The sequence below is a fragment of the Gallinula chloropus genome, assembly GCF_964237585.1.
Source record: "Gallinula chloropus genome assembly, chromosome: 2".
NCBI lineage: Eukaryota > Metazoa > Chordata > Aves > Gruiformes > Rallidae > Gallinula > Gallinula chloropus.
The window spans coordinates 41,948,468-41,975,665 of NC_140086.1; the positions used below are offsets into that span (position 1 = coordinate 41,948,468).

The 27,198-nt window shown below is 39.9% G+C and overlaps 2 protein-coding genes across 2 annotated transcripts in view; one reads left to right on the forward strand and one right to left on the reverse strand.

Annotated features, from left to right (window-relative positions):
* Positions 1 to 887: 887 nt before the first annotated feature.
* On the forward strand, positions 888 to 23,037 carry LOC311189019 (kinesin-like protein KIF20A; the record flags this gene model as incomplete). Its single annotated transcript, XM_084260604.1, has 18 exons — positions 888 to 1,019; positions 2,165 to 2,239; positions 4,144 to 4,263; positions 5,167 to 5,305; positions 5,409 to 5,593; positions 8,921 to 9,017; positions 9,475 to 9,669; positions 9,754 to 9,865; positions 11,504 to 11,575; positions 13,445 to 13,591; positions 14,200 to 14,365; positions 15,678 to 15,848; positions 16,491 to 16,630; positions 17,836 to 18,001; positions 19,582 to 19,699; positions 19,783 to 19,850; positions 21,479 to 21,598; positions 22,762 to 23,037. 18 exons carry the CDS (start codon positions 888 to 890, stop codon positions 23,035 to 23,037), a joined length of 2,499 nt encoding a protein of 832 aa, XP_084116730.1.
* A 3,236-nt stretch (positions 23,038 to 26,273) lies between these two features.
* The window catches only part of LYN (LYN proto-oncogene, Src family tyrosine kinase), a gene marked incomplete at its 3' end in the record, with an annotated part of 55,106 nt that continues 54,181 nt past the window's right edge, over positions 26,274 to 27,198 (reverse strand). The window contains exon 13 of the mRNA XM_084279801.1: positions 26,274 to 26,476. Coding sequence (XP_084135927.1) covers positions 26,274 to 26,476 — 203 coding nt within the window. The remainder of the gene's footprint in view (positions 26,477 to 27,198) is intronic.

The following is a 27,198-nucleotide window of genomic DNA, read 5'->3' on the forward strand; positions in this document are numbered from 1 at the left end:
AATAAGCTCTGCGTCACGAGCGCACGCCGCAGACCCCCCCCCCCCCCGCTCCCCCCGCGTCGTTACCAGCTCCCCCCCCACACACACCCTCCCCGCGCGCGGCTCTGGGGCCGGCGACGCCGCGGCTGCCTTGTGCTGTGCGGCGGCGCCCCCTGCCGGGCCGAGAGAACCCCTGCTCTGCCCGCACCGACCTGTCCGTCATCGCCGCTCCGCCCCGCCCTCCCCCTGCCCTTCGGCCAATCAGCGCCCGCCTTCCCCGCCCATATGTTCCCTCCACCGGGCGCGCGAGGGGGGCGTGCGCTTCGCAGATTCCCGCGCGCGGCAAGGTAGTGGCGGTTGGCGCCGCGCGACCTGCCCGGCGCCTTGTTCCGGTCGGCCGCCTCCCGGGGCCGCCTCTGCCTCATCGGCGGGCAGCTGCCTGGTGGTGCCTGCCCGGTCCCCCGAGGCCGTCCCTTTCCCGTGTGGAAAGGGACAGGGCCTTGCTCGAACCGGCGGTTCGCTGAGGCAGGGCACGGTGGCCTCGGGGCTGAACAGGAGGGGCGCGGCCCCGGGCCCGGTGTCCGAGCCCTTAACGCCTGGGGCTGCTGAGCCTTCCGGGGGTCGGGGGCTACAGGCCGCGGCCCCGCGGTTGGGGGTGGATGAGAGTGGTGCCCTACGGAGACAGTTAGCGGGCGTTCGCATGCGTGTTCCTTGCCACAGCCCAGCTGTAACGTCTTCCTAAGGCTCCTTCACGCTCCCTGGCTTCTTTTGAGCACCTTATTTTCCTCAGAGTCACTTTTTTATACACAGCTGCCCTCACCTCTGCTTCACTCTCTCTGTCTCTGCCTGTTCTGTGGGAAAATGATGGAATTTTTTGTGTCCCCCCCGAAGTTCCTTTGCACAGAGCAATGGATGAGAAGAGGAGAAACTATGTTTCTGCGGAAGTATCTGATCTGCTTGAAACGGTTTCTTTTCTGAATGTAGAGGATAAGCCCTCACCTTTGGAGTCGACAGTATTGCCTAAGGCAGAGGATCAGGAGGTGTGGATTGGTTTTGTAATGTGTCTGTTAATTATGTTTTGGGGTGTTTTGTGGTTTGGGAGTTTTTGTTGTTTGTTTGCAGTTTTTTTTTTAAAGCTTTAATTCTAGAAAATATTTCTTTGGTAAGAACTGCTGTATTCCCCTGTCCCCAAGATGTGTTCGATTCATCTCATTGCTTACAAATAGATGGTAGCCAGTAGCACGTAGAGATTGATACTATGTGATGTGTTATGTTAAGCTTTTGAGAAAGAGGGACTTCAGTAATTATACTTTGAATATAATGGGACCGTACCATTCTTTTTAGTAAGCTGAAGCAGGATGTAAGTCCTTGTTGAAAACTTATTAGGTGCTTGTAAGTCTATAATGCTGTTCTGCAGTATGCTTTTGAAGATTCTACAGCCCTCTCTACTTTTTTGGAGTGGTGGCTTCCCTCAGGTGACTTACTTTTGTGTGATGAATGGGGTGCTCATCACGAGAGGGCTGTGGAGAGCTCTGGTAAATCCATCTGCTGAATGGAAGAGTTGCTGAAGCAGGGACTTTGAAGCTCTGTGAGAAAGGAAGGAATGCTGGGATCCCTCCCAAAATCTCCCTGGTATTACTGCCTCACTGGCATGGGGAGACCTTTGCCTAATGATATGGGATGGAAAAGCCCACCTTAATAACCAAGAGCTATTTTATAGTTGTTACTGTGAGGAGTACGGGAGTTCAGTGCCTGTGGTCATGAAAGGGTCTCTTGAGGCTAAGGATGTGTTCATCTTTGAACATGCTTCCTACAAAATGGAAGTGTGGTACTTCAGAGCAGCTGTTAGAGCATACAGCTTTAATTCACTACAGGCTGAGACCAGAAGGTGGAAGCAGTGCAATTTATGCCTTCAATAGGGTGTTCTTTTTAAATCGAAATCTTGGCTTTGTCATCAAAGAACGCTAAGGGTGGGAGGAGGTGGGAACAAAAAAAAAAAAAGGAGTTACTTGAGGACATGAGGAGGTAAAGAAGCAAATGAAAGCTTAGGGTAGGAACTTTGTAAGGAAGGAGAAAGTGAGGTAGTAAGCACATATTGCATCAGAGATATATGCTGATAAGATTTGGAGATGTTCTATTTTCTAAGTGGCCATTATAACTGGTTTGGGTTTTTTTTAATGAATAGGTATATCAACCTTTGAAAGTATTCTTGAGAGTGAGACCCTTTTCTGTCGCTGAGCTTGAAAACCATGAATCTCAGGTTAGTTATAGAATAAAGTTTTTCTTCTGCAAAGAATGCCTAGTATTGTAAACCAGAACTTTATTCTGTAAAAGCTGTGTACTGTATCCAGATAGTGGACAAATGGGGGGACAAACCTCTCTTCCTACCCTGCCCCCTCTTCCACCACTGTGAACACTGATGCACAGAGTTAGTTGAAGGACAAGGTCTCACAATATATTTCTCAGCCCTTATGTGCAGGGTCTCATAGGCTTTTTGATAGACATCTTGCTCCTGACCCATTCAGAGAAGGATTTAACATTGGTCCTAATTTGCTTCTTGCCATTTGCTTTTTTTAATGTATTCTTGCATTTAATCTGCTGGAGTTGGAACCTTTATGAAGGCTTTTTTCTCAGCCTCTGAAAACTCTGAATGCTTGACAGCATCCTTAATATTTTCTACTACTAATACTCTTAACTATCACCTGAATCTGTGAAGATGATGCTTGGTCACAAAAAACCAAACCCAACCAAAAAAACACCCCTTCCTATTTCTACGATCAATGAGAGATCAACTGAGTTTTTTGGTCCTTTTTTCGTCCTTGCCATGCATAATTTTCAGGAAAGAATCTTTGTTGCAAATACATAACAAGAAAAGAAAACAGTAGAACCCAAGACCTGTTTCTTAGAGCTGTAGACTGATGCTTTAAATAGATGGTCAACAGGTTAACTGATCCATCGTTGCTAGTAGTGATAATGATTTATACAAGTAAAGCTTAAGAGCTTTGGATGAAATTCTGTACTTGTGATACAACTGCCAGTGAGTCATCTGCTGGAGAGCAGGCAGTTGTCTTCAGATGTAAGTGATGTGTGCAGTGCCAGAAGTGTTCCAACTCCTGCCAACTTACCTGTGAGGTTAGCCATGGGAAGGCTACAGGAGTGATGTGTTACTGGCTGCTTTCCAGTCCTGCAGATCTGGCTGCTTCAAGGCCTCAGCTCATGAGCTCCGGTGAGGCTGGTGGCATCTGATGGCGCATGCTGCAGATGTTGAATTCTTCTGTAGCTCTGTAGGATTTAGTAGATCTGACCATTGTTATTGTTCCTGGCAAGGTGGGAGGAATATTAAAGAGTAAATGTGCTTAGAGCCTGGCACAGTAAGTTCAGTACCCAGTTTCTTAGAGCTGCTATACTAGTTGGTTAAAAGACTTGTTAATGGAGACTCGCACAAGCTGCACATGGATGATTAGCCTTACCAGCTCTGGCCAGCCTCTGAACATAAATGTCAGATGTAATTACACTCAATCCTTGGGCTGATGTCACTGTTAAACTATACTGGTTGTTCACTTTGTATTTCTGGTAGCCTGTCTGGTGTAAAATGAATTTTCCTGTGATACTGCAGTCTAAATTTATCTAGCTAGTGAGTGCTAGGTAACTGCATTTCACCTTTAATTGAGAAATAGTAATGAAATTACAACTAATTCAGTTTCTTTCATTACTGATAACACTATCTATCAATCAAAGAATACTTATTTTACTTCATTTATGCTGCTAATAGCTTGCTTCACATTGAAACAGTTGAAGTGGAAAGCCATTAGGTTTCTATACAGCTTTATTTTCAAGCCTAGGGTTGTGCAAGCCACAATCACAAAATAACTATGGCTTAGAAAGTGTTAAAGGTTGCTGGAAGGAATCCTAGAAACATTTAAAAACTCTTAGAAAGCTCCAGGTGATTGCCTCAGCTTTGTCTATACCCCGACTTTGATGTGAAGTGGCAATCTCTGTAGCTGTTACATGCCTTGAGTATATAAAATTTTGCAACTCTCTGTGGCTCTAGTAAATAGATTAAAACACTAGGGTTTAGAGTTTGTGGGGTTTTTTTTAGATAGCTTTTTTCCTAAATAATTTTGTGTAGAGTTTTCCTTTACCTTGCCTTGTGTTATTTTTAAGGGTTGTGTAACGATTGAAGATCCCCAGACAGTAATTCTTAATGCACCTAAAGAGTCTTCTGCAATGAAAAACAGTGAAAAAGGGATTGGCAATTCTGTGCACAAGTTCACCTTTTCTAAGGTATCCAAACTTCTTTCTAATTTTCAGTCATAGTTTGTTATATCCCCTGTAATGATAAAAATTGTGTTTTCTGCTATACCATGCAATCTGATATTTTTTTTCTTCTTTGAATTACACAGTACTTGCCTTAACCCCCCCCAGACGGCTGATTGTTTACTGTTAGGGCATCAAGAAAGCTGTGTTACAACGGAGGTGCTTATTAAATGAGACAAGGAAGCTTCTGCGGTATCTCTGTTTCCTTTGATTAGTTGCCACAAAAGCTTCTTGTAGGTGCAGATTTACAGTAGTTCTGCTGTTCTTGTAGATGCCCCCGTCTGGGAACTGTTACAGGAAATCACCTGTTTAAAACATCTTAGGTAAGCATAAGCTTAGGGACTTGCTTTTGAAAGAATTGCAGCCTAGCTGCTTTCTATACTGAAAGTAAGCTGCTTAATTCTGTGACCTGCTGCAAGAACTTCTTGCATCAAAACAGAAACAGCTCCAGGCATGGAGTCATTTACATCATTGTAATGCTGATCTTCTCGGTTGTGGGTGGCTGGTACAGAGTTGTGCATCACCAGCAGAGCTCTTGAAAGAATCCACTAAACACTATGTGATCCACCAGGCAGTATGTGATCAGTAGTAGGAAAATACTCAAAAGCTGTGTGGAAGGCAGAGTGACGCTCAGAATCAAGCAGGGAACCCAGTGGAAAACCTTGAACCAGAAGGGGTTCAGGCAACTGGAAACTAAGCTGGTATCTTCCACTCAGCTTGCTCTGAAAAACTAGTTGCTATTAATCACTACTTAATGTATTAAAATATATTAACATATTAAAAATATACTATATGTATAATGTATTAATATATTAAAATGCTTTGTAATTTATCAATGTTTTCCCCTCTTTCTCCATGCCACTTTTCCAGGTTTTTGGACCCAAAACTACTCAGAGTGAATTTTTTGAAGGCTCAATGAAAGAGATTGTAAGAGCGTATGTTAATGGTGTGAATGGGCTGGTGTTTACTTATGGGGTTACAAATGCAGGCAAGACATTCACTATCCAAGGTACAGACTGTTTGCCAAAAATATATACATATATAACAACAGAGTCAAAATCCAATGAGAAGTTTGTATGAATGTCTACATTTTATCTTTTGTTATTTTTAAGGGACTTCAAAAGATTTTGGTATTTTGCCTCGCTCGCTTGATGTGATTTTTAACCACATAAGGGGAAGGCATTACCTGAAGATGAACTTTAAACCATATTTGAGCAACAGTGTTAAGAAACTAGAAGAAGCACAAGTTAAGCAAGAAGAAGTCATAAAAACTGCTGTTCTCGCATCACTGAAAGAGGTCAGTTACCAAAGGCCTCCTGGTTACTAAATGGAGCTTCTCAAACACTTTCTAACTGACTGTCTTTAATAAAATCTCTGTGTCACAGTTGATTCTTTAGATTTATCTAAATCTACAGTATGGATACTTGGTGAACCTTGGGATAATAAGGTAACTGGTTGGTTTTGGGTTTCCACAGAGGAGCAGTTCTGACACTGTGGTACCACTTGCACTTGCCAAGTGTCTAAAGGCTGACCTATCTAGAACCTGCTTCTTTTGGGTCAGGTTCCCAGGCTGGGTCTCTGGGTGGTGCTCAGATTGCAGTACTAGCTCAGGAGAGATGATGGCAATATCTTAGTGGTGTCACCACAGAGGGCAAATGGCTTTCTTTTGGTGGAAGACAGTCTGAAGGCAGACTAAAAAGTTGGCAAAACTGTGATTTGCATAGCTTTATAAACAAACTTTTCTGATATGGTATATGGAGTGAGATACCACAAAGTGAATTTCCTGAGAGGGTTATAGCCTGCTTCTGAGGTTTGTATGTATCTTTTACTCTGGTCTCTGATGATGGTAGGTAGAATTACTGTGGCAGTCTCCTACTCTCATTATCTAGTAATTTCTGTGTAAGAAATGGGTCTCACCAGGAAATGGGTACCCTTGAGTGTATGACCGTTCTAAATTGGCTGGTTGTCAACTGTCACAAAACATCTGGCTTGTTTTCCATATGTTCAGAAAGTTTTTAACCTGAACTGTAAACATACTGCATTTGGGGATTATCATTTGTAGTGACTGAAGGAATTCTGAGAAGTATAGGAGTAATGATTGACTGGGTTTTCTTTTTTTTTTCTTTGTGGCCTTAGAGACCAATGTTGCCAAAGTACTCCAGTTAGCTCTGAAAGAATACTCTTCTATGAATCAAATGGGTGTGTAAAGTTCCACTCTAAATTCTATTGCTTAATTAAAACTCTGCAAACTGGCCTTAGTTTACACTGAGTCTGGTTAACTACTGAGGAAAGAGTTCAGATGAAAAAAATCTAAAAGATGGTGAAGGCTGCATATTTATTTGGAGTGTCTTAAAAGCTTACTCACATGAGTAGGGGGTGAGGGTCTTAAAGAAAAACTGAGACGGTCAGGAGGAGGATAGTAGGCAAATATCAAAAAACCCCCCCAAAAACAATCACAAGCAAACACCACCTTATGGAATCTACAGGCTTGCAAGAAAGAACAATCAGGAGGTCAGGGTCTGGAACAAGATGCCTTCTTTGTAAGGCAAAGAGTTATATTAAAAATACTCCATTTTTTAAACTGATGTCTGACTTCTTAATAGTGCAGTTACTGAATGTTGCAGCAGGGGATGGAGATGCTGCTGCATTACACTGAAAAGCTGGCAAGGGTCCACCATCGGGAGGGACAGGTACAAATGCACCTGGAAAACAATACATGCCAAGACCTTGCTTACGTGTTACAAAGCCTCCTCAGTGATAGCTCAGCTATTTGCAGTGCTGAAGCCATGTTGCTCGATAGCTTGTGAATAGCATCACTGTTTGGATGTTCACTCAGGCTTGTAATCTGAGAGCAGATATGGTTTGGTGGGCTTGGTTTTGGTTTACATGGGTTTCTGTAGGTCTTTTTCACAGGCTTGCTTTACATGTCATGCAGAAAGAGCCTGCTGTTCCTTTCATTCTTTCAATTTAAACTGCTCGGAGGTTGCTGTGATACCCTTGTATTTAATGTTCTACTGTTTGTGTTCTCTATACAGTCCTGCTGCAAAAACTCTTGTTTGACATGGTTCACACCTCTTTCTTTCCCTTTACTTGTTCTACACAATGGTGTAAATACTAGTTTTTACTGGATTAAAAGCTGCTTTACTTGCATTCCTATTCCCACCTGTCCTGTATTTGCTATTAAATGTCAGCTGCTGTCACTGGCAAACAATGCCAATTCCTGTTCCCACTTGTTTGCAGGCAGTCATCTTCATATTCTCTTCTGTATTTGGTTGTCTGATTTGAAGAGCAGGATAGCAATGTAGCTAACTCACTCAGTTTTGTTGAAATACCTTTACAAAAATTTAGCACATGCACAAGTACATTTTTTTTTTTTACATTGCAGTGCACATTTAACATGCTTAGATGTGCCATATGGGTCAGTCCCTTACCCTGCTTTAGAATTCTGCTTTATACTTTACAAACAAAATTAATAGAATCCATGCTTGTGTTTGTAAATACTTTAGCAACATAAGCATATAGACAGTGCAGTCATTGTAAAATGGTAATTTATAAAATAAATGCTGTTTATTTTCCAAATGGAAGACCTGAAAGTATGGCTTCATAATTTTCTGTTTGTGAAAATTCCACTGTGGATATATCGAGTGACACAGGTGTCAGTAGACAATCCATAATGAACTTAGCACTGCATTGTAATAGCTAGAAACTCTTTGAATCTGTTCCCTCCCCTTGCCTTCTACTGTAGGATGACTCTTGGGTAACCAGGGTGAAATGTCCTAATGAAAATTTACATCAGTGTATAAAATATGGGAAGGGAGGTTAGTACATGGAGATGTTGGAATCGCTGAATAGTGGGAGTTGCTACTTAATTACACCCGTTTTCCTAGTGGTAATTTGAAGCCTATGCTTTGACAAGTCTTGGCAGGTTTTTAAGTCATTTTGTTGATGTAAAGAAATTCAGCAAATGTGTATGCTTAAAGAAATTGTGCTGTTATCTGTACAGGATATTAAATGGCCTTTTAATTAAGTCTGAATTAAGCCGAATGAAGCTATTGGTTTATCAGGTTTAAGTCCTTTATGAAACAATCATTTCACTCTAAGGTCTTAAAGCAAGTTTGACTCAAACACTCACAGACCTGGCACAAGCTTATGATTCGCAAAAGTGGCTGGCAAAGAGTGAGCAAATGAGGAATCTCTGCTCCTTAATCTTCTGTTGTGCTGAACGAAACGCTTACTTCTCCAGTTCCTTTGGTTGACTGAAATACTGTTCAGATTTTACCCGTTCATAAAGGCATTCTGGGCTGTCACAGTCTGACAGGATTTGGGTTCTCCCAAAAGTGTAAAGTAAGTCTACTGTGTTAGCAGCAATTGGCTTCCAAAACAGGTTGCTGGCAGTAGCAGAGAGCAATAATTCTTGTGGGAGAAAGAGCACTTATTATTTTTTTAAATCTTTTTATAGTTCAGTACTGCAAAAAATATTTCACTTGCAGCTGGAGTAAGGGAAGCTCAACATTTAATACTACTGCTGTATTTAAATCTTAAATACCAGAATTACTGCCACTTTTTACTACTTCTATTCTGATTGTCCATTCATGTGGATGTAATGGTCTCTTATTTTCTCTAGGAGACAGAAAGCATCCCAAATACTGTCACAAACACATGTGATGTGGAGTCGCCGTCTTCACACAGTGCTTATAAATGTCTGTCTTCTGATTCACTAGGTAAAGTGGGGAAAAATTGTGGGGGGAAAAAGAATAGAAGTTTAGGAATATAAGTGGGTAATTATTGGTGGGTTAAAAGTATTTGTGTTGTGTTACAAAGTAAACATACATAGTTTTAAAAGAAATTTTAATGGCTTAACTCTAGAGAAAGAGTAACAATGTAAAAATATTTTGATAACTTCTCCTTTTGGTGGAAGAGAGAGGTTTAGTTCTGCAAAGCTAGTGTATAAGCTGCTGGAAGCTTGTGGTAGAGGGTAGCTTAGAAGTTGGACATGATTTGGTTACAGGTGACTGCTGAGAAGTTTAAATGTTCTTGGGTAAGCTGTTACATGCAGCTGTACTACACAAACATATAAAAGTCTCCCCCTTTTAGAAGGTTCTGGTTATATATACTGCAATTCAAACTTATCAATGAATTGTTTGATCATTGAGTTCTTTCTCTGTTTTGGATTAGCAGAGAACAACTCTGTTCCCCTTGATGTACACACGACTAAGGATCACCAAAGAACACAAGCATCTGTTTGGATTTCCTTCTGTGAAATTTACAACGAATATGTGTATGATCTATTGAACGTATTGTCTACATCAAAAGCTCAGAAGCGCAGAGTCTTAAGAATTTGTGAGGATCAAGGAGGAAATTCTTATATTAAAGGTAATAATACCAGTTTATGACCTCAGCAGTGTCACAGAATTTCTTTTATGATCAGAAATGTATGTGAAAGGTCTCTCTTCACAGACTTAAGGTGGATTAGCATTCGGAGCACTGAAGAAGCCTGCAAAATCCTAAAAATAGGAAACAAGAACCGAAGCTTTGCTTGTACTAGAATGAATGAGCAATCAAGTAGGAGGTTTGTTCCTCTAATTATAAGTATAGTCTGTCCTTTTTTTCTTTTAAGGGGAGGAGGAGGGGAAGGGAGGAGAAGACTGTAGAATATATTTGAAATGAGCTGCTCTTCAATAATAGCTTAAATCTTCGCTTGATTATTCTGGTTTAATTATGAAACTTTCTGGAAGAAAGCTGGGAGACACCCTATGACTTTAATAGTAGCTGGATTTGGGTTGCTGTTCATGGCTTTGGATAACCAAAAAGATCTGATTGTGGTGACGTTTGAGTGCCAACAGGGCTCTACATCTTGGCAAATGCCAATAGTGCCGAGTGGAATTGTCTGTATGAGGATGCTGAAGAAAAGCTGGATAATTCTCTGTCACTGGAAGCACATAATTCTTGGAAACCTGGAGTCTGTCAGTAGGAGACATACTGCATGACTCCTTCCTACCTTTCAGTGCTTCTAAATTATCTAGAGCCTTTTAGATTGTAGGATTTTAGCTGAGCTTCCTTGGTACCTTAAGAATTAAGCTCCTAGATCTTACCTAGCTCTCGGAGATAGATCAGGGAGAATGTGGTTTGATGGAGTGGGAGGAAATAGAGATGGTGGTATACTTTCTGCTAAAAATGCCTTTTTAATTTTAATGCCCACTTATTAACTTGTCCTTTAAGTGTGGAAGGGCCATGTTGTATGCTTAGCTAATACTAGGGCTAACCTGCTTTTTAGAGAAAAAGCATGAGTTATGTGGCTCTGTGTTAGCTCAAGACAGCTGCCATTAAATATCATGCTATGATTCCACATGAATTTCACTCAGACCTAAAGTAGTGCACAAAAGAACTAGTTTGTGCCTTTTTTTATTCAGAGAATATGTTGACCTCTACTTAGCTTACTTCTAAATTGTGTTTTTATATAATTTTGGAGTAATGTTTTGGGGGTTTTCTGTTTTGGGGTTTTATTTTTTAGAAAATTTGTTTTTAAATTGTTACTTGATGCTGAGTAACAACACACTGCTTTAAATCTATACTAGAGAAGTGTTTTCTTCTGTGCTTCCTGACCCCACTTTATACAGTAAATCAGGGCACTCTTTGTTCTGGGATTTTTCTGTTTGGTTTCAGACACCAAATGCCCACTGTGTTTGTAGCTTGATGACCAAAAAACCCTAGTCTTTAACTGATGTTAAAAATTCAACTTTTCTAGAAAACAGTCATTCCAAAACTGAACCAAGAACTGTGTGTGTTGAAGTAGGCAACATTACAGGACTTCCAAGCTTTAACTTCTTTTCAAGAAATTAATTGTTTAGATTTACTGAGTTCAAATACTGTCTAAAGCTTGTATACTATGAGTACTTGAATATTTATCTCCTGATTGGTAAAGTAAAAAGTTAAATGAACTGGTTTACTCGCTCTCCATGACAACTTTTAGGCTTCATGTGATATTTTCCCCTCTCCTGTACTGAATGAAGTGGAAAGTCACAAAATGCAACTTATTGCTGCTTTTTGCTGTTAAATGAATGCACTGCAAAGGTAACTAATGTACACTACTGAATAAATTCCTGTTCTTCAGCACTACACTTTCTGTAGCATACAAGTTTAATTTTGCTTCCCTGACTGCTTAATTTTCATAACTGTTGTTGTTAAAAAGGACTTCTTTCCGTTCCAGTCACAGTATATTTTCAATCAGGCTCCTAAGGCTAACTGATGAGCATCAACCATGTGTTCTGGGAGTTTCAGAGTAAGTGAATGCTTCAGCTGATTACTGGAATATAAATATTTTCTGGGAAGTTGATAAGCTGTAAATATGCTAAACTGGTGAACTGTTTTTTAATAAACAAATCCTCTGACAGCTGAGAAGGAAATCACATCTCTACTGGCTGCACCCCACTGATAGGGATGGGCATTGTAGTGTTTCCTTGCCTATTCTGTTAAGGTTTGTCTGAAGGAAGCTATTAAAACTGTCAGCAGGACATAAATTGATGGAAATATATGTATAATGTCTTATTGGGAGGTGGGGATAGAGTGATACTATGTAATAACGTGGTATATATTCCAATAATCTGGTAGAAACCAGTCTCTAAATTTAAAGTGAAGTAGTTGCTGCTGAAGACCCAAGGTATAAACTAAGCCAGTGTATATTTCTACTTTGGGACCAGAATGGAATTTATTGACTAAATGTTTATGGTACTACCCTTGATATGCTCCTGAAACACAAATTCCAGTCTGTCATCCAAAAAGAATGCAGGTGACCTGCTCTGGGATTGCTCCATGCTACAATCTACAGTAAGAGATGATCATCAGGTGATTTATTTAAAAATTGTTCAGATCCAAAACATTAATGTAGGTGTACCCAGTGAGCAGTGCCTACCTGTTCTGTTGTGATTTAGAGGAAGTGGTGTAATCTTTTGGCTAGACAGATAGCTGCTTTGGGTTTTTTTTTCTGATTAATTGTCCATTTGGCTTGATCTAGAAAAGTGAGGATAGTCTGTAATAGTGTTCTAGTTCAGTCCCATCTCCTACTGGTATAACACCTTTAATGTCAGATGTTACATTGATAGATACTCTAAGGAAAGATAACTTGAGGAAAGGACTGCTTCTGTGTTCCTTGCTGTTTCCTGTTGTCTTGTATTCCCCTGGCAAAGCTTGCAGCAGCTGTTAGGTGAATGGCAGAGTTTGTGTTGCTTATGAGAAAAAGCTCTTCATTCTCTACTAAAAAGGATAAAGATCATGAGATCACAGCCTTTAACAGAGTTGAAAAATATGCCTCATTAATATGTATAATATTAATATGTACTTAGCTCCATGAAAGGCTGTGATCTTGCAAAGGTGTTATTTTATGTAAATAAATGTATGTGTAAGTGGGTAATAGTTGGGTTACATAAATGATCTAACTTCCAGAGCTTCCTTTATTTCTAGGGCTTTCTTAATATAGCACAAGTGATGAAATTCTCTGATTATCAAGGATAACTGTTGCTGATTGTACCATGAGGGACAATTCAATAGCATGAGTCTTGTAGCACATAACTGCTATAGCCAAACAAAGAGCTCTGAGGTGATATGGGAAGGACTTCTCCCCTCATTTGCAATAGTGAACACATGGTTCTGCATCCAAAGAGGCAGACTGCAGTGGACTGAAGCTTACTGCTATCCTGCAGTCCTCTCTAGGTTTCTCTAGTGTAGCCCCACTATGCAAAACTGTTCAGAAATACCTCTCACCTTGTCTGGAAGTACTTATTTTAAGGATTGCAGTACAATTTTTGTTCCTAAACTGGATTTTTTACCTAAGAAATCCTACGGAGTTTTAAATGAACACTACAAGCAGGCTTCTTTGGATGTGTTGAATATGTCTTAGGAACAGCAATCTTGTTCAAATATTTTTCTGTACAATGGGAAGATAGGTTAATGCTGTTATCCTATCTAAACACATTGTGTAGTGCCTTCTGGACAAAGCATCAACAATAAAGTACAACTTATTCTGTGATCTAGGTAGGCTGAAATGTGTCACTCATTTACACTTTAGACATACAAAGAAATAAAAAGGCAAGCAGTTCTATTTTCATACTGTTTAGAAACAAGTTTGTGTGCTCTGGATAATTCTTTCACACAGGTTGTCTTTCTGTGATTTGGCTGGATCAGAGAGGTGTAATAAAACACAGGCCTTTGGAGACAGACTAAAAGAAGCAGGAAATATTAATAATTCTCTTCATATCCTTGGAAAATGCATTGCAGCATTGAAGCAAAATCAAAATCCAAAGTAAGTGACAAATTGTAAACAACTTATTGAGTTTTGGGTTGAAAACCTAAGCATCCCATTAGGTTTTTGCAAGGGGTTTGTGTGGCCAGAGGAAAATGGAAATTTATCAAATCCTGTATGCTGCCTTTATTACAGATGTCACTGGAGTACCTTAAATGAACATTTTTTTCTCTCTAAAACTGTTTGTGAGAATAAAAAGAAGCAACTAGCAGCTTTCCCCCCCGCCCAGTGTGTGTATGAACAATACACTCTGTGTAGAGAGTTCGTTTTGTCTGTTTCCCTTTCACCTCCAGATTATACAGGTAGATTGATCAGAGAGCTGACAGATGTCCCGCCTGCTTTGGCTTGTTCCAGTGTCTGCTTTGTAGCATGAGGGAACCGTGATGCAGACACTATAATACTTCTGCTTTTAAGTACTTCGATTTGTTGGAGAGCTTGAGATCAAGGGGGTGACCTTGCTCTTTGATGTGAAATAGATCAGACTTAAGTATGAGCATCCTGCTGGATCTCTTCTGAAAGAGAGAAGAAGAATTAAGCTAAGTTACAGTATTGCACAATTTAACAATTGTTTTTTTATTTCACAATTATGTTATCCTTTTCTCCATGAGGATGAAGCCAAGCTACATTCCGTTCAGAGAGAGCAAACTGACTCGTCTGTTTCAGCCATTTTTTTGTGGGAAAGGCAAAGCTTGTATGATTGTAAACATTAATCAACATGCTTCCACATATGATGAAACACTACATGTAATGAAATTTTCAGCTATAGCCAAACAGGTAAGAGTGCAGCTACTTCCTCTGCTATTTTGTATTTGTTACTCTTGGTTTGTGAAATGATCAGCTTGTATGGACTTGAGTGTGATTAGGGCTTTTGAATTGTCAAACTAATTCTTTTGCATTGGCTTCCCTCAAAAAGGCTTCCAATAACCTTGCCTATTCTCAGAGTGATAAGAAGTTAAGATAGTTGCTGCTGTCTGTGGCTTGTTTAGTTCTGCACCACAGACATTCTGTGTAAACGTAGAGAGGGGACTTTTGGGTATGACTGGTTATACCATATCTGAGCAAACGCAAGATTGAAATTCAAGCTTTTGATGAATTGTTTTTGATCAAACCAGTGTACAGTAGTTAACCATCTGTTGCACAAGATGGCAATTGTTTAAAATTTCTTAGACAACTAGTGGTGGTAGTTAAAGAACTGGCCTCTTATTTTATAGTTTGAATAGGACCTCTTGTGCCTGTGTTGCTGCTATTTGGTTAAGTGCAAGTAACAATGGTAATGAACAAAAAGGGAAGACTTTTTTGTAAGTTAAAGCTTGAAGGTAGTATGCTCCTCTCCTTTGAAGGTAAACCCCCTTTGCTAAATCTACATGCCTTCATGCTTTCTGCTAGCTTTGCTTGTCAGTCTCCCATTAAATTCAGGACTTGGGGTTGATGTTTGGTCTTACGCTCATTCAGTTTCCCTGGAAGCTGCTTTCTGTAGGGAGTAGGATCATGGGCTGTGCTGTCTTTCATGGCAGAAATCAAGTCTCTCACTAGCCTGAAACCATGGGTTAGTTTTGACACATTCAAGTCTGTAATGACATGTCTAATAAGATATCAGAGAGAAAGACTTGTTCTAATTCTGTTCAGCTCCGTCTTTCATAAGAACGTGCGCTGAGACAAGCTTCTCTGATACATAGTCCTATCACATAGACACTTAAAATCTTTAAATAACTACCGTGAACTGCTGAATCCTGGTCATAGTATCCCAGGAAGGAACAAATGTTTTAGGAATTTGCTGGTTTTCATTAACTTTCCAGGAAACTACACCAGAACCTTATACTTTAGGGAGGGAGAGAAAATGTTTCTAGATGAGCTTACTAAGTTTGAGAGTAGATAAATTTTCCTACTTACCCTTTGTTAAGAGTACCAAAGTCTTATATTTGTGTTGCTAGATGGTTTTGTCTGCTAAAAGACATGAAAATGTGGTTAATGTTCTTGCAATCATTAAATATAGTGTAATTACAACAGTGTGTTCGTGTCACTTCGTCCTAGTATCACAATACTTGCAATATTGATAAATCAGTGTGTTCAATTCTGGATTTTCCAGGTAATCCAGACAATCCTACCCAAAAGTTTTGGTTATTTTCCACCCAAGCTAGATGGAAGCAATGGCAAACCTGTTGTGCACTTTGATGCAGACACATCTGTAGATGACTTTCCTGACAATACTGAAACTTCCGCAGAAGAGGAAGTGGACATCACCATTTTGAGTCATGAGGTAGATACACATCTACTCAGAAGTCTACTCGAGAGCACCATTGCTATTGCCTCTATTATTAGAACCTTTTACCATGAGATGTGCTGGAAGCTGCATCAAATGAGAACTGTAAACTTCTGTTCAGTCTCAGAAAGGCCTAAAGCAGTCTAGTTCTGAGGGAACAAGTGTTGTTGTAGAAAGTCACCTGTGGCTTTCTAGTTAGTTCAAGTGTTAAATTTGGGATGCAGCTGATTGCTCAATGAGAAGAGTAAGGAAGAAATATGTATGATTAAAACAGCATTTTAGTAATTTGTGCTCTAGGGAACAGCAGGAACAAGTTGCAGCATTTTAAAAGGAAATCTATACAGTCTAATAGCACTAAACTGTAAAAATAAAGTAGGCTTTATGCTAAGTTTTTGTAGAAATATTTAACTTCCAGAACAGTAATAACCTTTCATAGCAGAAACCATCAAGATGGAGAAAGGTTGTCTTTGCAATAGGAAGTAATATTTGAAAATATATAACCTTTAGTGTAGCCCCCCTGAAAATACAGGCTGGTAGAAATGCCTTCTGTGGATGGATGACTGCATTAATAATTCATTTGACATACATTTCAGTATGTGTTTCTAGCTTGTTTTCTGAACTGAAATATGTTAAATTTAGGATCTCTTGAAAACTACAGAGAACCTAAAGGCGAAACTAGTTGCAGAAAGGCAAAGTAAACTCCTCCTGGAGGTGAAGATACGTAGAGAGATGGCAGAAGCAATGTTCCGACAGCTGTTGGAAACCGAGGAAGCCTGGAGGCAAGTCATATTGCAGTCCTTCTCAAGACTGAAAAGATTTCACATATATAAATGCATACATTTTTATATATATGCATATTTATGTATATGCAAGACATTCATACTGCTGTTTTTAGAGAAGTTAGGACTGGACAGTTAGACAGTTTCTGGTGAAAAGGGAAGGAGAAACATTAAAATAAACTTGTACAGATCAGCCTCTTCCTTGTACAGTGAAAAAGTAATGTTGCTTTCTGAACTTTGTATAATTGCTAACTCCTGGAGATTGTCCTGACACACTGCTAGCATCTAGCAAATGTGGAAGACTGTCACAGGTCACTGAGGCTTGTGATTGTTTCAAAACTTGAACCTGCTCATGTTAGTATGCATGCATGTGTTTTAGGTAGTTTAAATTTTAAACATTTTGAGGCCTCCTTTTGGATTCTTGCTCCTGGATGACTTATGAACCCTTGTTGGCATGCTATCTTAAAAACGACTGTGGTTGCCTGCATTGATGTTACTAATTTGGGGATTTTTTTCAAGTGTGTCTGGATTGCTCAAGCTGAATTCACTTCCTCTTAACTGTTCCCTTCTTGAAATCTGTTTCCTGCTCTTTGAATTACCAACAGAGACTAACCCCCAGTTAATTTGCTAGCTGAACACACTAGGGTTTAACACCTGCACTGACTTTAAATTTGCTTGGGTAGCTTTGACCAAATATGTGAAACAGGCATATTTTTTTCTTTTGAGGTGATGCTCTGTGTGTCTGCTGGGGCATTTTTTAAAAAACTGTGACCAGAGTAATGTGTCATGTAATGAAATAATAAGACAAAGGGAATTAGTCATATATATTTAATGGAAAAAATAAAACCCCAAACCGACAGTGTGAAAGATACCTCCTGGAAATACACTTCAAATATAAGGTCTAATTTAGTGTAGCAGTATCTATCACTACATGTTGGTGGATTTTTTTTTTTCATAACATGTTTTTGATAGATCTTAAGTATGTGTTTTTCTGCAGTGCTTTTTTTGGTATATGCCAAGTAGAAGTTATGCCTTGGTGCAAGTCTGTAGGATGACTGAGAATAAAGGAGTAAAGGGAGAGAATGACTACTTGGTCTCAACTTCACAATTTATGATTAGGTGAACTGGCAGTACCAAAGTTATTCAACACATGCAGTCAAATTGCAATGCTAACACATTAAGTAAACACAACATTTTGTACTTAGCAACCGCCTGGAAGATATGAAAGACAGTTATGAAGAAAAACTGGAGAGCAAATTTGAAATGTATAAAGAAGCCATCAAGAAACATGCATATATGTGTGCAATGGAACAAATTGAAGAGCATTATGTTCCCATAGAAGAATTTCTAGCTGAACAAGAGAAAGTTGAGGTATGACTTGACTGCTGTTTAAAAGAAATGTGTTAACCTTTTAGTGTCAACTTTTGCTTTTACTTAACAGAGTAATTCAGGAATCTTAAATGTAGCACTGAACAGACAAAATAGCAAGCAGTTCAGCCTGGCTGTTCTGGTGTCCAGTGCTAACCATAAGGAAAGAGCTGTCTTCTGTCTAACACTGCCTAAAGTGTATACCTGAACTTCCTCATCTCTGAGGGCACAGTTCAATTAAATCCAAATCATCTTTGTCTGTAGCACAATGACTGGTACACAAAGAGGGGTGGTGTAGACAGTGGTCTGGCTTTGTGGATATCCTCAGCATTGTGAGGTATAGGGTAAAAAACTAGTCTGGAAGGGCTGGTGGAGAATTCAGCACAGGGTAGCTATTTTAATCGTAATGGATCTCCCCTCTGAAGGTCTAAAGGGAGATTGTGGGACAAACTGATGAGAAATTAAACTTTATGCCAGAGAACTTAATTTCCTGAATGGTACTTATACCTAGAACTGCCTATAGTTGGTGTCTGTAAGTTCCTATTCCTTTTGCAACTGAGCCATGTGCAGCTCTGTTGGTCTTCTAGTGTCCGCATAGCTAAGGCAGCTCAGCGTGTCCGGAGGAGACCTGGGGGTTTCGGCCCCTTCAGGAGGTCTGCAGGAGAAGAATAGAACATCTGTGGTGTGCACCAGAGGGGCTTTCCCACTGCACACTGCACTCCATTGGTGGGTGGGTTCTTTTCAAAACATGAGGGAAGTGGGGTTCTGCTGTAGATTGTGATGTGTAAGCACTGCTGCTTTTACAGCTCTCCGGTCACTGACAAGCACCACTGTATTGTGTAACAGTCTCTGCTTTTACAGCTCCTTCAGGCTTACAATTTTCCACACTTAAACCCTGGGTTTATGTTCACATAAGTCCTAGCTACACACCATGTTGGAATGGAAGTGCTTTAATAGCACTCTCCATGATCATAGCTGTCTCTTGTACTGGCCACAAGGCTGTGCAAGGGAAGATTCAAAGAACAACATGGTCTTGGTACCAAGTTAAAGAAGAAACCTGATTAAATCCATAAGATGTAAAATTCTTAATTGACAAGGGAAAGCACAACATGAAATCCAAGTGGGCAGCTTCAGAGAACTATAATTAGATTAACAACTTCATAGTGACACGTTAAATTGCTGCGGTAGTATTTCAGAGTGAGAAATCAAGCATGTACTGAAAAAGATTGAAATGAAAATTTAGTTTTGTGAAGTATGTTCTTGTTTATTTAGCAAGCGAACTGGCAACAGCATTTAACACACATGCACTATGGTTTCCTTTCAGGTGTATGGTTAGCTTTAATACAGTTTGGTAATCATCAGTCATGAAGAGTTGACTGCTGTGTAAAAGAATTTATTCCTAAAAGGTCTCATGATCTGAGTGTTACTCCTTACTCAACCATAACAACTTCCACCTGAAATTGTTTTCAAACTGCATATATACATGCAGTATATGTAGTATAATTGCAGGATGTGCAGTAGTACATCAAGTTAAGCAGAAATTTTGACCAATTCTACCATGTGGCCTTTCTCTTCTTTTTCAGGACAGAGAGAGTAAAATACTGCAATTGGAAAGGCAACTTGATGAACAGTCAGGGAGGTTGTTGGCTCAGGGAAGTCCCAATCCAGATGTAGTGACTACTGAAAATAACATGGAACTAGGTAGGAATTTAATCTGGACATTCAAAGTTCAATTTAATTTTGGTATTGTGTATCAAGAAGCAAACTTCTCTTTTTGCTTACAGATCTTATGAACAAGACAATGAAGAGGGACAATGAAGTCCTGCAGAAAGAATGCAAGGAGAAAGAAGAGGTAGCTGTTGCTTAGTCATTAAAAAATCTGAGGATAACAGTCCTGAACTCTGGTGTAGTTCAGTGCTTTTAAAGGTCTGCACTGTAGACAAAAGCATGGAGATTCCTGCAAATTGGCATCAAGTTCAGAGAAAAAGCCTGTTCTCATTGTGCATTACTTTTGCCAGAGATTGGCTGTGTTCTGGCTTTGCTGTAGTTTTTAAAGTCATCCACTACTATAGTAAGTCACATGGTGACCATGATGCAGCTTGGAAGTAGGGAAGTATGTAGCCTTGTATTGTAATCGTTCCTGCCATGGCCTCAGTGCTTGCCTTCCTGAAAGGCTGCCTGCTCATGCACAGGGGAACAGTTAAAAGATCTGGTAACATTTCATGTCTAGAGGAACCAAAACAGTGCCTTAAACCAGTCCTGCCTCTAAGCACTGAACTTGTTTGTTCAGTGTAGTAAGTTCCCTGTGTTTTCAATAGCATATAGAGGTGGAAATGATGAGCTGCAGGAGGTGTTATCAGAACCAATTATTAATTATTTTTAGATATGCACTTTTGGTCTATACTTTGAATTACCTTCTTGTAAGGCTACAGCTGGCTTCACATATTTAAAGAGGATGGGCAGGAGGAAAGAGACAAGCCCTGCTCCTTTCACTAATAACAAATAGGAGTAGGGGTTGAAGAAATAGTTCCAGCAAGTTCTAATAAACCATGTAAAAGGAAAGTCAACTTAAACCCCTTTCTATTGAGAAAGTGTACTTCAAAAATAACTTTTTCACTAACAAGTTTAATGTCTTATGTCATGGCTCTGGTGTTTGTTTTCCACTCATGATTGAGAATTGTACATCGTTTTCCATTTCCTATGTCAGATTCAAATTCTGATGCTTGTAAGAAAGCTTGGCTTTTATGCTTGATATGCAGCATTGATTTTGTGTGCCTGTGTGTGTGGCTAGAAACTGTTAGACTGATGGCACTGCTGCCTGGCAATAACTGAAGTGAGAGTGACTTACAGCAGATGGTTCTGCTAGTGCCTTCCTGCTGCTTTGCCTGACATATCTGTGCATGTGTGATGAGTAATTCATTATTTTTAATTCCCTCCCATTCAGCCATTAAACATGGGCAAAGGTTTTATTTGCAATCTAGATATTTTCCCTCCAACCTTGTAGAAGTAAGTTGATGATATTAATTTTTTCTAGTTCAGAGTATTTCCCCCCACACACACCCCTCAGGACTTAATCCATCAGTATTCCCATCAGAAAGGAGAGGTCTTCTGTTGTAACTGTGTTCCAATGCATTAGACAAATGGTGTTATTGAGATGAGAACTTTCTTTTAACTATCCTTACTGAAAAGGAGCAGATTGTTCTAGTGTAGTCTGTGCTGTAGTTTTTTGACAGGTCTGTGTAAATCTAGTAGCTTTGGCACAATAGCCCTTGAGTGCTCCAGCTGTATTTTATCACCAGAAGTAATGGCTTGGGACACAAGAGGTTGAGAAGCAGGCTTTGTCTTCATTGCTTTCATCTTCCAGTTTGCACTGCTCAATATTCAGGAATGTTTATGGTGCCTGTATGAGTTCTAATCATAAACAAAATTAGTGTAAAAAGTGCTGTCTTGAACTTCAATGTGTATGGGTTTTATTTTCAGCTTATAAAATCTCTGAAGTGTAAAATAAAGAAATTAAACGAAACCCTGCTAGAAGCTAATGAAGGTTACAGAAAAATGGCAGAAGAGAACAGTCAACTGAAGCATACAATCATGCTCAAGGTTTGTCAACATGTTAAAAACAACTTTAATATGGCTTGTTTCTATAGTTGCTCTGGTTGTTTCTGCATCTTTGTGCACGTAAAAACACTGTTTGGGCTTACTAATTTGTTTTTATGTTAGCATAATGTTTTTATTTAAGCTTTTGGCTTGCTTTTTTTTCCCATCCTCAGAGGCTTTGTGCTTCTCTTCTTGACTTTGTATCTTGTAAGACAAGACTTGGTCAACAAGTTAACTTTGTGCTGACAACCCTCATTAATCTAAAGATGCTACAAATTATTGTCAAGCCATGAAAATACTACTTGGGTTCTAATCATGAAGTGTTTTGCTGAGGGCGAGTGAGTTGTTAGTGCCACAAGACCTAAGGATCTGTGGCTTTAAAGCTGTACTGACACTTCTGCAGAGGTTGCCATGCTGCATAAGAGATATGGGCAGGTAAACTGCTTAATAGAAAAACAAAAGAAATCTTTCCTTCAGAAGCAGAGACTTCATAGAGTTGACAGCATCTGACCTCAGGCATCAACTAGATACCTAAATAAAAAAAAAGTTTTGAACTGTTGACCCTTTGCATCTATGCCTCATCTGTAACCTGGCAAGGTAGGTACAAGACTGCTTAGGGATGCCTTCCTTCAGGCATTAGATCCTCCTGCATGCTTTTTGGTCTAAGTCTGAGACCTGAAAATTATTCATCCTGAACTTTGTGTCTTAACTAGTTTAAGACGTAGAAAGATGACTCTAACCACAAGGATTAGAGAGCATCTCTGAGACTGTGTTCTGCCCACTCAAAGTGTTTGTTCAGTCCTGGTTAGCAGGCATGTGACAATGATTACAGTTTTGATTTGACTAGTTATGCTTTCAGTAACTGCAGCTTAGGACAGCAAAGCTGCCTTTCACTGGTTCCTAGAACAACAGCAATTCTTTGCATGGTGTGGCTAAATGTCTTAGCATCAGCATCTTCAGTCAGGCTTAGTCTCAAACTAGATCTGATAGCCCTGTAGTCTGCTGTTCTCTAAAATGACACAGAAGAAGTGGGTACTGACTAGCCATCTGGCACAGTAATTGTAGGGGTGTCTCCTGGTACAGTAAAATAACCTGAAACAGGAAATGAGCTATTGTGAATGGGATTGTGCAGTGTTCACATACCTAACGCAGCCTTATCCTCACAGGATCAAGAAATGAACAGTCTGCAGAACTGGGCTAAACGTGTTCTTGAGCTTGAAGAAACAGTGTCTTCCCTGCAAAAAGAACTTGATGAACAGAAAAAGCATTCCTCTTTAGAGGAGCCAAAGCAACAAAAACCCAAGAGAGGTTTGCTGGCTAACCTGAAATCCACAGTAGCAGCAACTGCTAGTACGCCTCTTGGTAAAGGCTGGGGCAAGTATGAAGATGCCTCATCCTCTTCAAGAAAACATGTACTGTTCGCTCATAAAGCAAAGGAATAATATTTGGTTAATCAAAGGGTGCGATTTCTGGGCTTCTTTGTCAATCTTAAATTGTTAGTAGCTTTTTCTCACTCTTAGGTACCATCTTCACTGTCATGTTAATTGACAGAAAAATTTTTAATACAGAACTTTTTAATTGAGTCAGGGTTGAATTTGGATCTGTCTAAGTATAGACCAAAACTTGTGCTTTTACTGTTGATATGGGGATGTGATATGGGATACATAATTTTAATTCTTGATTAACTGCTATCATGGTCTTCTATACCAATAAATGTGTGATTCACACAAAGTGGGATGTTCATCTGCTGCTTTTGTTACCTTTTTAAATTAAGTATTTAATTTTCATTGATTCCTAGAAATCAGATCACTTGTAAGTTCAGTAGCTTGATTCTTCAGATAATACTTTGATCTGGAAAGTGCCATCCTGGGACCAAACTGATGAAGTTACTAACCCCAAACTTAAAGGCCAAATGATCATAGTGATTGACATATGATCTTGAGATGAAAGAATTATAGCCCTGATCATGTTTGTACTTTTATCTAATAACTCAAGGAAGGCTTTTGTAGAGCCATTTCAAGCCAGCTAAGGTGAGAGCTGTTCCTAACTGCTGGAAAGTACCATGTCTAAGTGCTGGAGGATTGCTTTAGAACAAGTCAGAACCGGTAAGTAAATAGGATGACTGATCTGTGCCTGTAATGCTGTATCTCATAGTGGAAGTGGACTCGGTTCAGAGCGGGAACCTCTCCCTCCCTGTGGAGACACTAGGTGGTGCAACCTTCCCGTGTGACACGGAGAACAGCCCTTCTCTGGCCAGACCGCTCCTGCCAGGTCTTTGGAGTCTCGGGTTGGTCTGTGCAAACGCAGTGGTAAGTAGTCGCTCTGATGTGTCTTTAACCAGCCTGGATATGCCCGTGCTGCTCATGTTATGAACTATTTATGTTAAATATAGGTTATCTGGCTCTTGTAGTTCTGAAGGCCTATATGCCTTCAGTGTGGAATTTCTGCAATATTCTCCTCCCACACAAACTCTTCCAGCTATGAAAGGTTTTGGTGTAGTGATACAATACAGTGTGTGGTGATTCCTCCAGTAAGGAGTCTGTTGCATACAAATCACTCTAAGAACAGCAATACTCCAACAGAAGTTAAAAAAAACCCAACCTCAAAACAGGCCAGTACTGGAAACTGTCTATAATGACATTTCAAATGATCTAGTGCTGCACCTCGACAGGCTGTCACTTGTCTGAGAGGGTATGTTAGAAAGTTTATGTAACACCAACTATAATGTCTTATTCCCTGAGTAACTGCTGTTTCCACATTTCTTCCTGCTTCCCAGAGCTCTTCATTTCCTTCAGGGAATGGTTTAAAAGACAAGGTCACATTATCTTAAGCTTTTTTTTTTAACACTTAAAATTACGTCTGTAGTGAAATATTAACCAACTAACTAATGCTTTCCAAAGAGTTGCAGTGAACTGTTGCCATTAAACTAAATGCTTCTGAGAAGCTGTTTTGAAGGACAGCTGAGAACTGCCTTCTCTTCTTCCTTTCCAGACCAAAAGTAAAACCCAGCAAGGATGCAGAAATGTCTGGTTCAGTTTTCTTCAGCTTCTCAGAGCACAATGGATGTAAAGAAAGCAGAATTCATAAATATTTACCATAGCAAAATAATCTCGTTAGTGATGATGAACAGATGTTCCTCTGCTCTGCATGAAGCTCACCACTCTGGGTAGAGTATCAGCCATTTGTTTTATCTCAAATTACTCCCATACAACTTGCTTTAGATTAGGTGTTTATTAAAATTAAAAATCACCATACAATATAAACTATTTACATATTTAACTGATAGTCTGCTTTAATGGCACAGTTTGACTGAAGGAAGCCAATAGAAAGGAAAAGCAATTAATATTTATGCTGCTGAACTTTAACGGCAGGCACCCTGGAGCTTTATCAAAAGGGCTTTAAGCTTCTGCAAAGTACCGTTTGTCTAAACAATTGGGCTGAGGGGTGGCAAAGATGTGCTGGGGTTCAGTTGTAAGAACCAGTGTCACTTTGAAGGAAGAAATAAAAATAATCTATGCTGTAGTTACATCACACCTGTCCTAGCTCAGCTGTTTTGGTAAGCAATTTGATAGAACAATTCCAGCTCTGCAAACTGCCTTCACTGTTATGCGTTAGATTTACTTATTGAGCAACAAACCTATAGTGTCCCTGCAATGTAACTCGATATCCTAACATGCATTTCCACAAAATGTTGTCCATAATGCTAGAGCTAGTTTCAGCTTTAAAACAGACTTGAGGTTAGTTGATTAAAGCAGCAAAAGTACAAGGAATATTCTTGAGTTATCACAGAGGATTAAAAACGAAGATTAAAATATTTTCACTGCTACTGGTCTCAGCAGCTGCAATAGAAGTATTAACTTCCTTCAACAATCCTGTGTTTTCCCTTGGACTTCAGATGGTGGCTTTGGCCTTGTGGGAAGTGTAGGCTGAATAGAGAGCTAGGTGTGCTGCTGCTTCTGCCATCGTGTGTGTGTGTGTGTTCACACTGTGCATCTGTGATGGCTGGGTGATGCCTTGGAAAGTATTTTACATTTGAGGAATACAGCAGTAAAACAGAATCAGTTCAGTGTCAAGAATTACATACATAACCCTTTCTTAAAGGAAAGCATGACACAGTTTAGGAAGTATTACAAGAGGTGACAGTACTCCAACTACTCATGTGAAATAACAAGGATATAAAAAGTAATTTTTACAATATACTGACTTTCAAAAAAATTATTAAAGACACCCCTATCTCTTAAATCTGTAAGTTTTCCTTCATGACTTTTTCTTTTGAAAGCAGCTGTTTGTGCCTCTTCTCACCCCTTTTATAAAGGTCTCCTTGTAATGTATTCCATGACTTAGATTAGATTGTTAAAAAAAACTGTTGTCAGACTGTACGGTGCATGATCGCTTTCCTTCCTTCTCCCTCCCCACCCCGAAAAACCCCTCCTTGGTTTGGGATGTTTCTGCAGATGCAAAACAAGAGCGTTTAAGAACTTCCATCTTTAGAGGAACTGTTTTTTACCAAAGAAAAACACCATTATTTCCCAGCAGTAGTACTCTTCCCTTCAGCATTTCAGCTTCGACACTCAGTTAAGACATCCCAGCTCCTGAAGGAATCAGTTTGAGCAGTCTGTCCAATTAATTGTCTGTGCCAATGATGATCCATGTCAATAGAAAAATATTGTTCTTTGTTCTATGGCTGTTGTTGATACTGCCCTTCTGTTGCTGTGTAGAAGTCATCAAGCACGCTCTGTAGATAATCAAATGTTGGCCTCTCTTCTGCTTTGTCTTTCCAACATGTTTTCATGATATCATAAAGCTCAGCTGGACAGGTTTCCATGCGTGGCATCCGGTACCCACGCTGAAGAGCAACCATCACATCTGAATTGCTCATACCTTCAAAAAGAAAAAGAAAGCTTTGATCAAACTGTCTCAATTTCTGATTAAATTATTGTTTTTCTTTTTTTGACTTTGCTCTAGAGCTCTTCACCCAACAACACAAAGCTATCTGGGAGGGCTCAAAACACTTGTCTCTGGAACCAGCTCCATTCTCCTCTGACCAGTCCTGCTACCAGTTGCTCTGCTTCCAGAGGTGGTGAGATTCACAGCAAAAGCCCACCCTGGCCTCAGCCTTTGTCTCCAGCTGCAGAATTTTCAACCCGTTCACCCATCCTAAGATGGTGAGGCACCCATGGGTTTCCCCACTGTGCAGTGTGATTCTGTAACACACTTTTTCCTCCTTCATCAGCTGCTGTGTAAGTGCTGCTGATTACAAGACCCTGGACATGATCACTTGTGATGTCATGACTTGTAACAGGCAATTTCCCTTCCCTTCTTCCTCATGCTATTCCTATTGTGCAAAACTATTTTGCTAGCTGTGCTGAGCTTTGCTTTGTTTTCCCGTTACAGGGGGTTAAGGACTCTACATACCAGCAGTGCATCCTGAGCCTCTTGTGCCAACTGAAGTCATGTGAGAGGCCTGCCCTGGATTTCATCCTCAATTTTCTGCTCTCCCTGGTCTGACTTCCCCCTTTTTAACTCCTTAAGAGAATGGTTCACAGAACAATTTCGACATCTCCTCTCACAAGGTCAGCTGTGGCAGGGCCAACAAAAGGGCT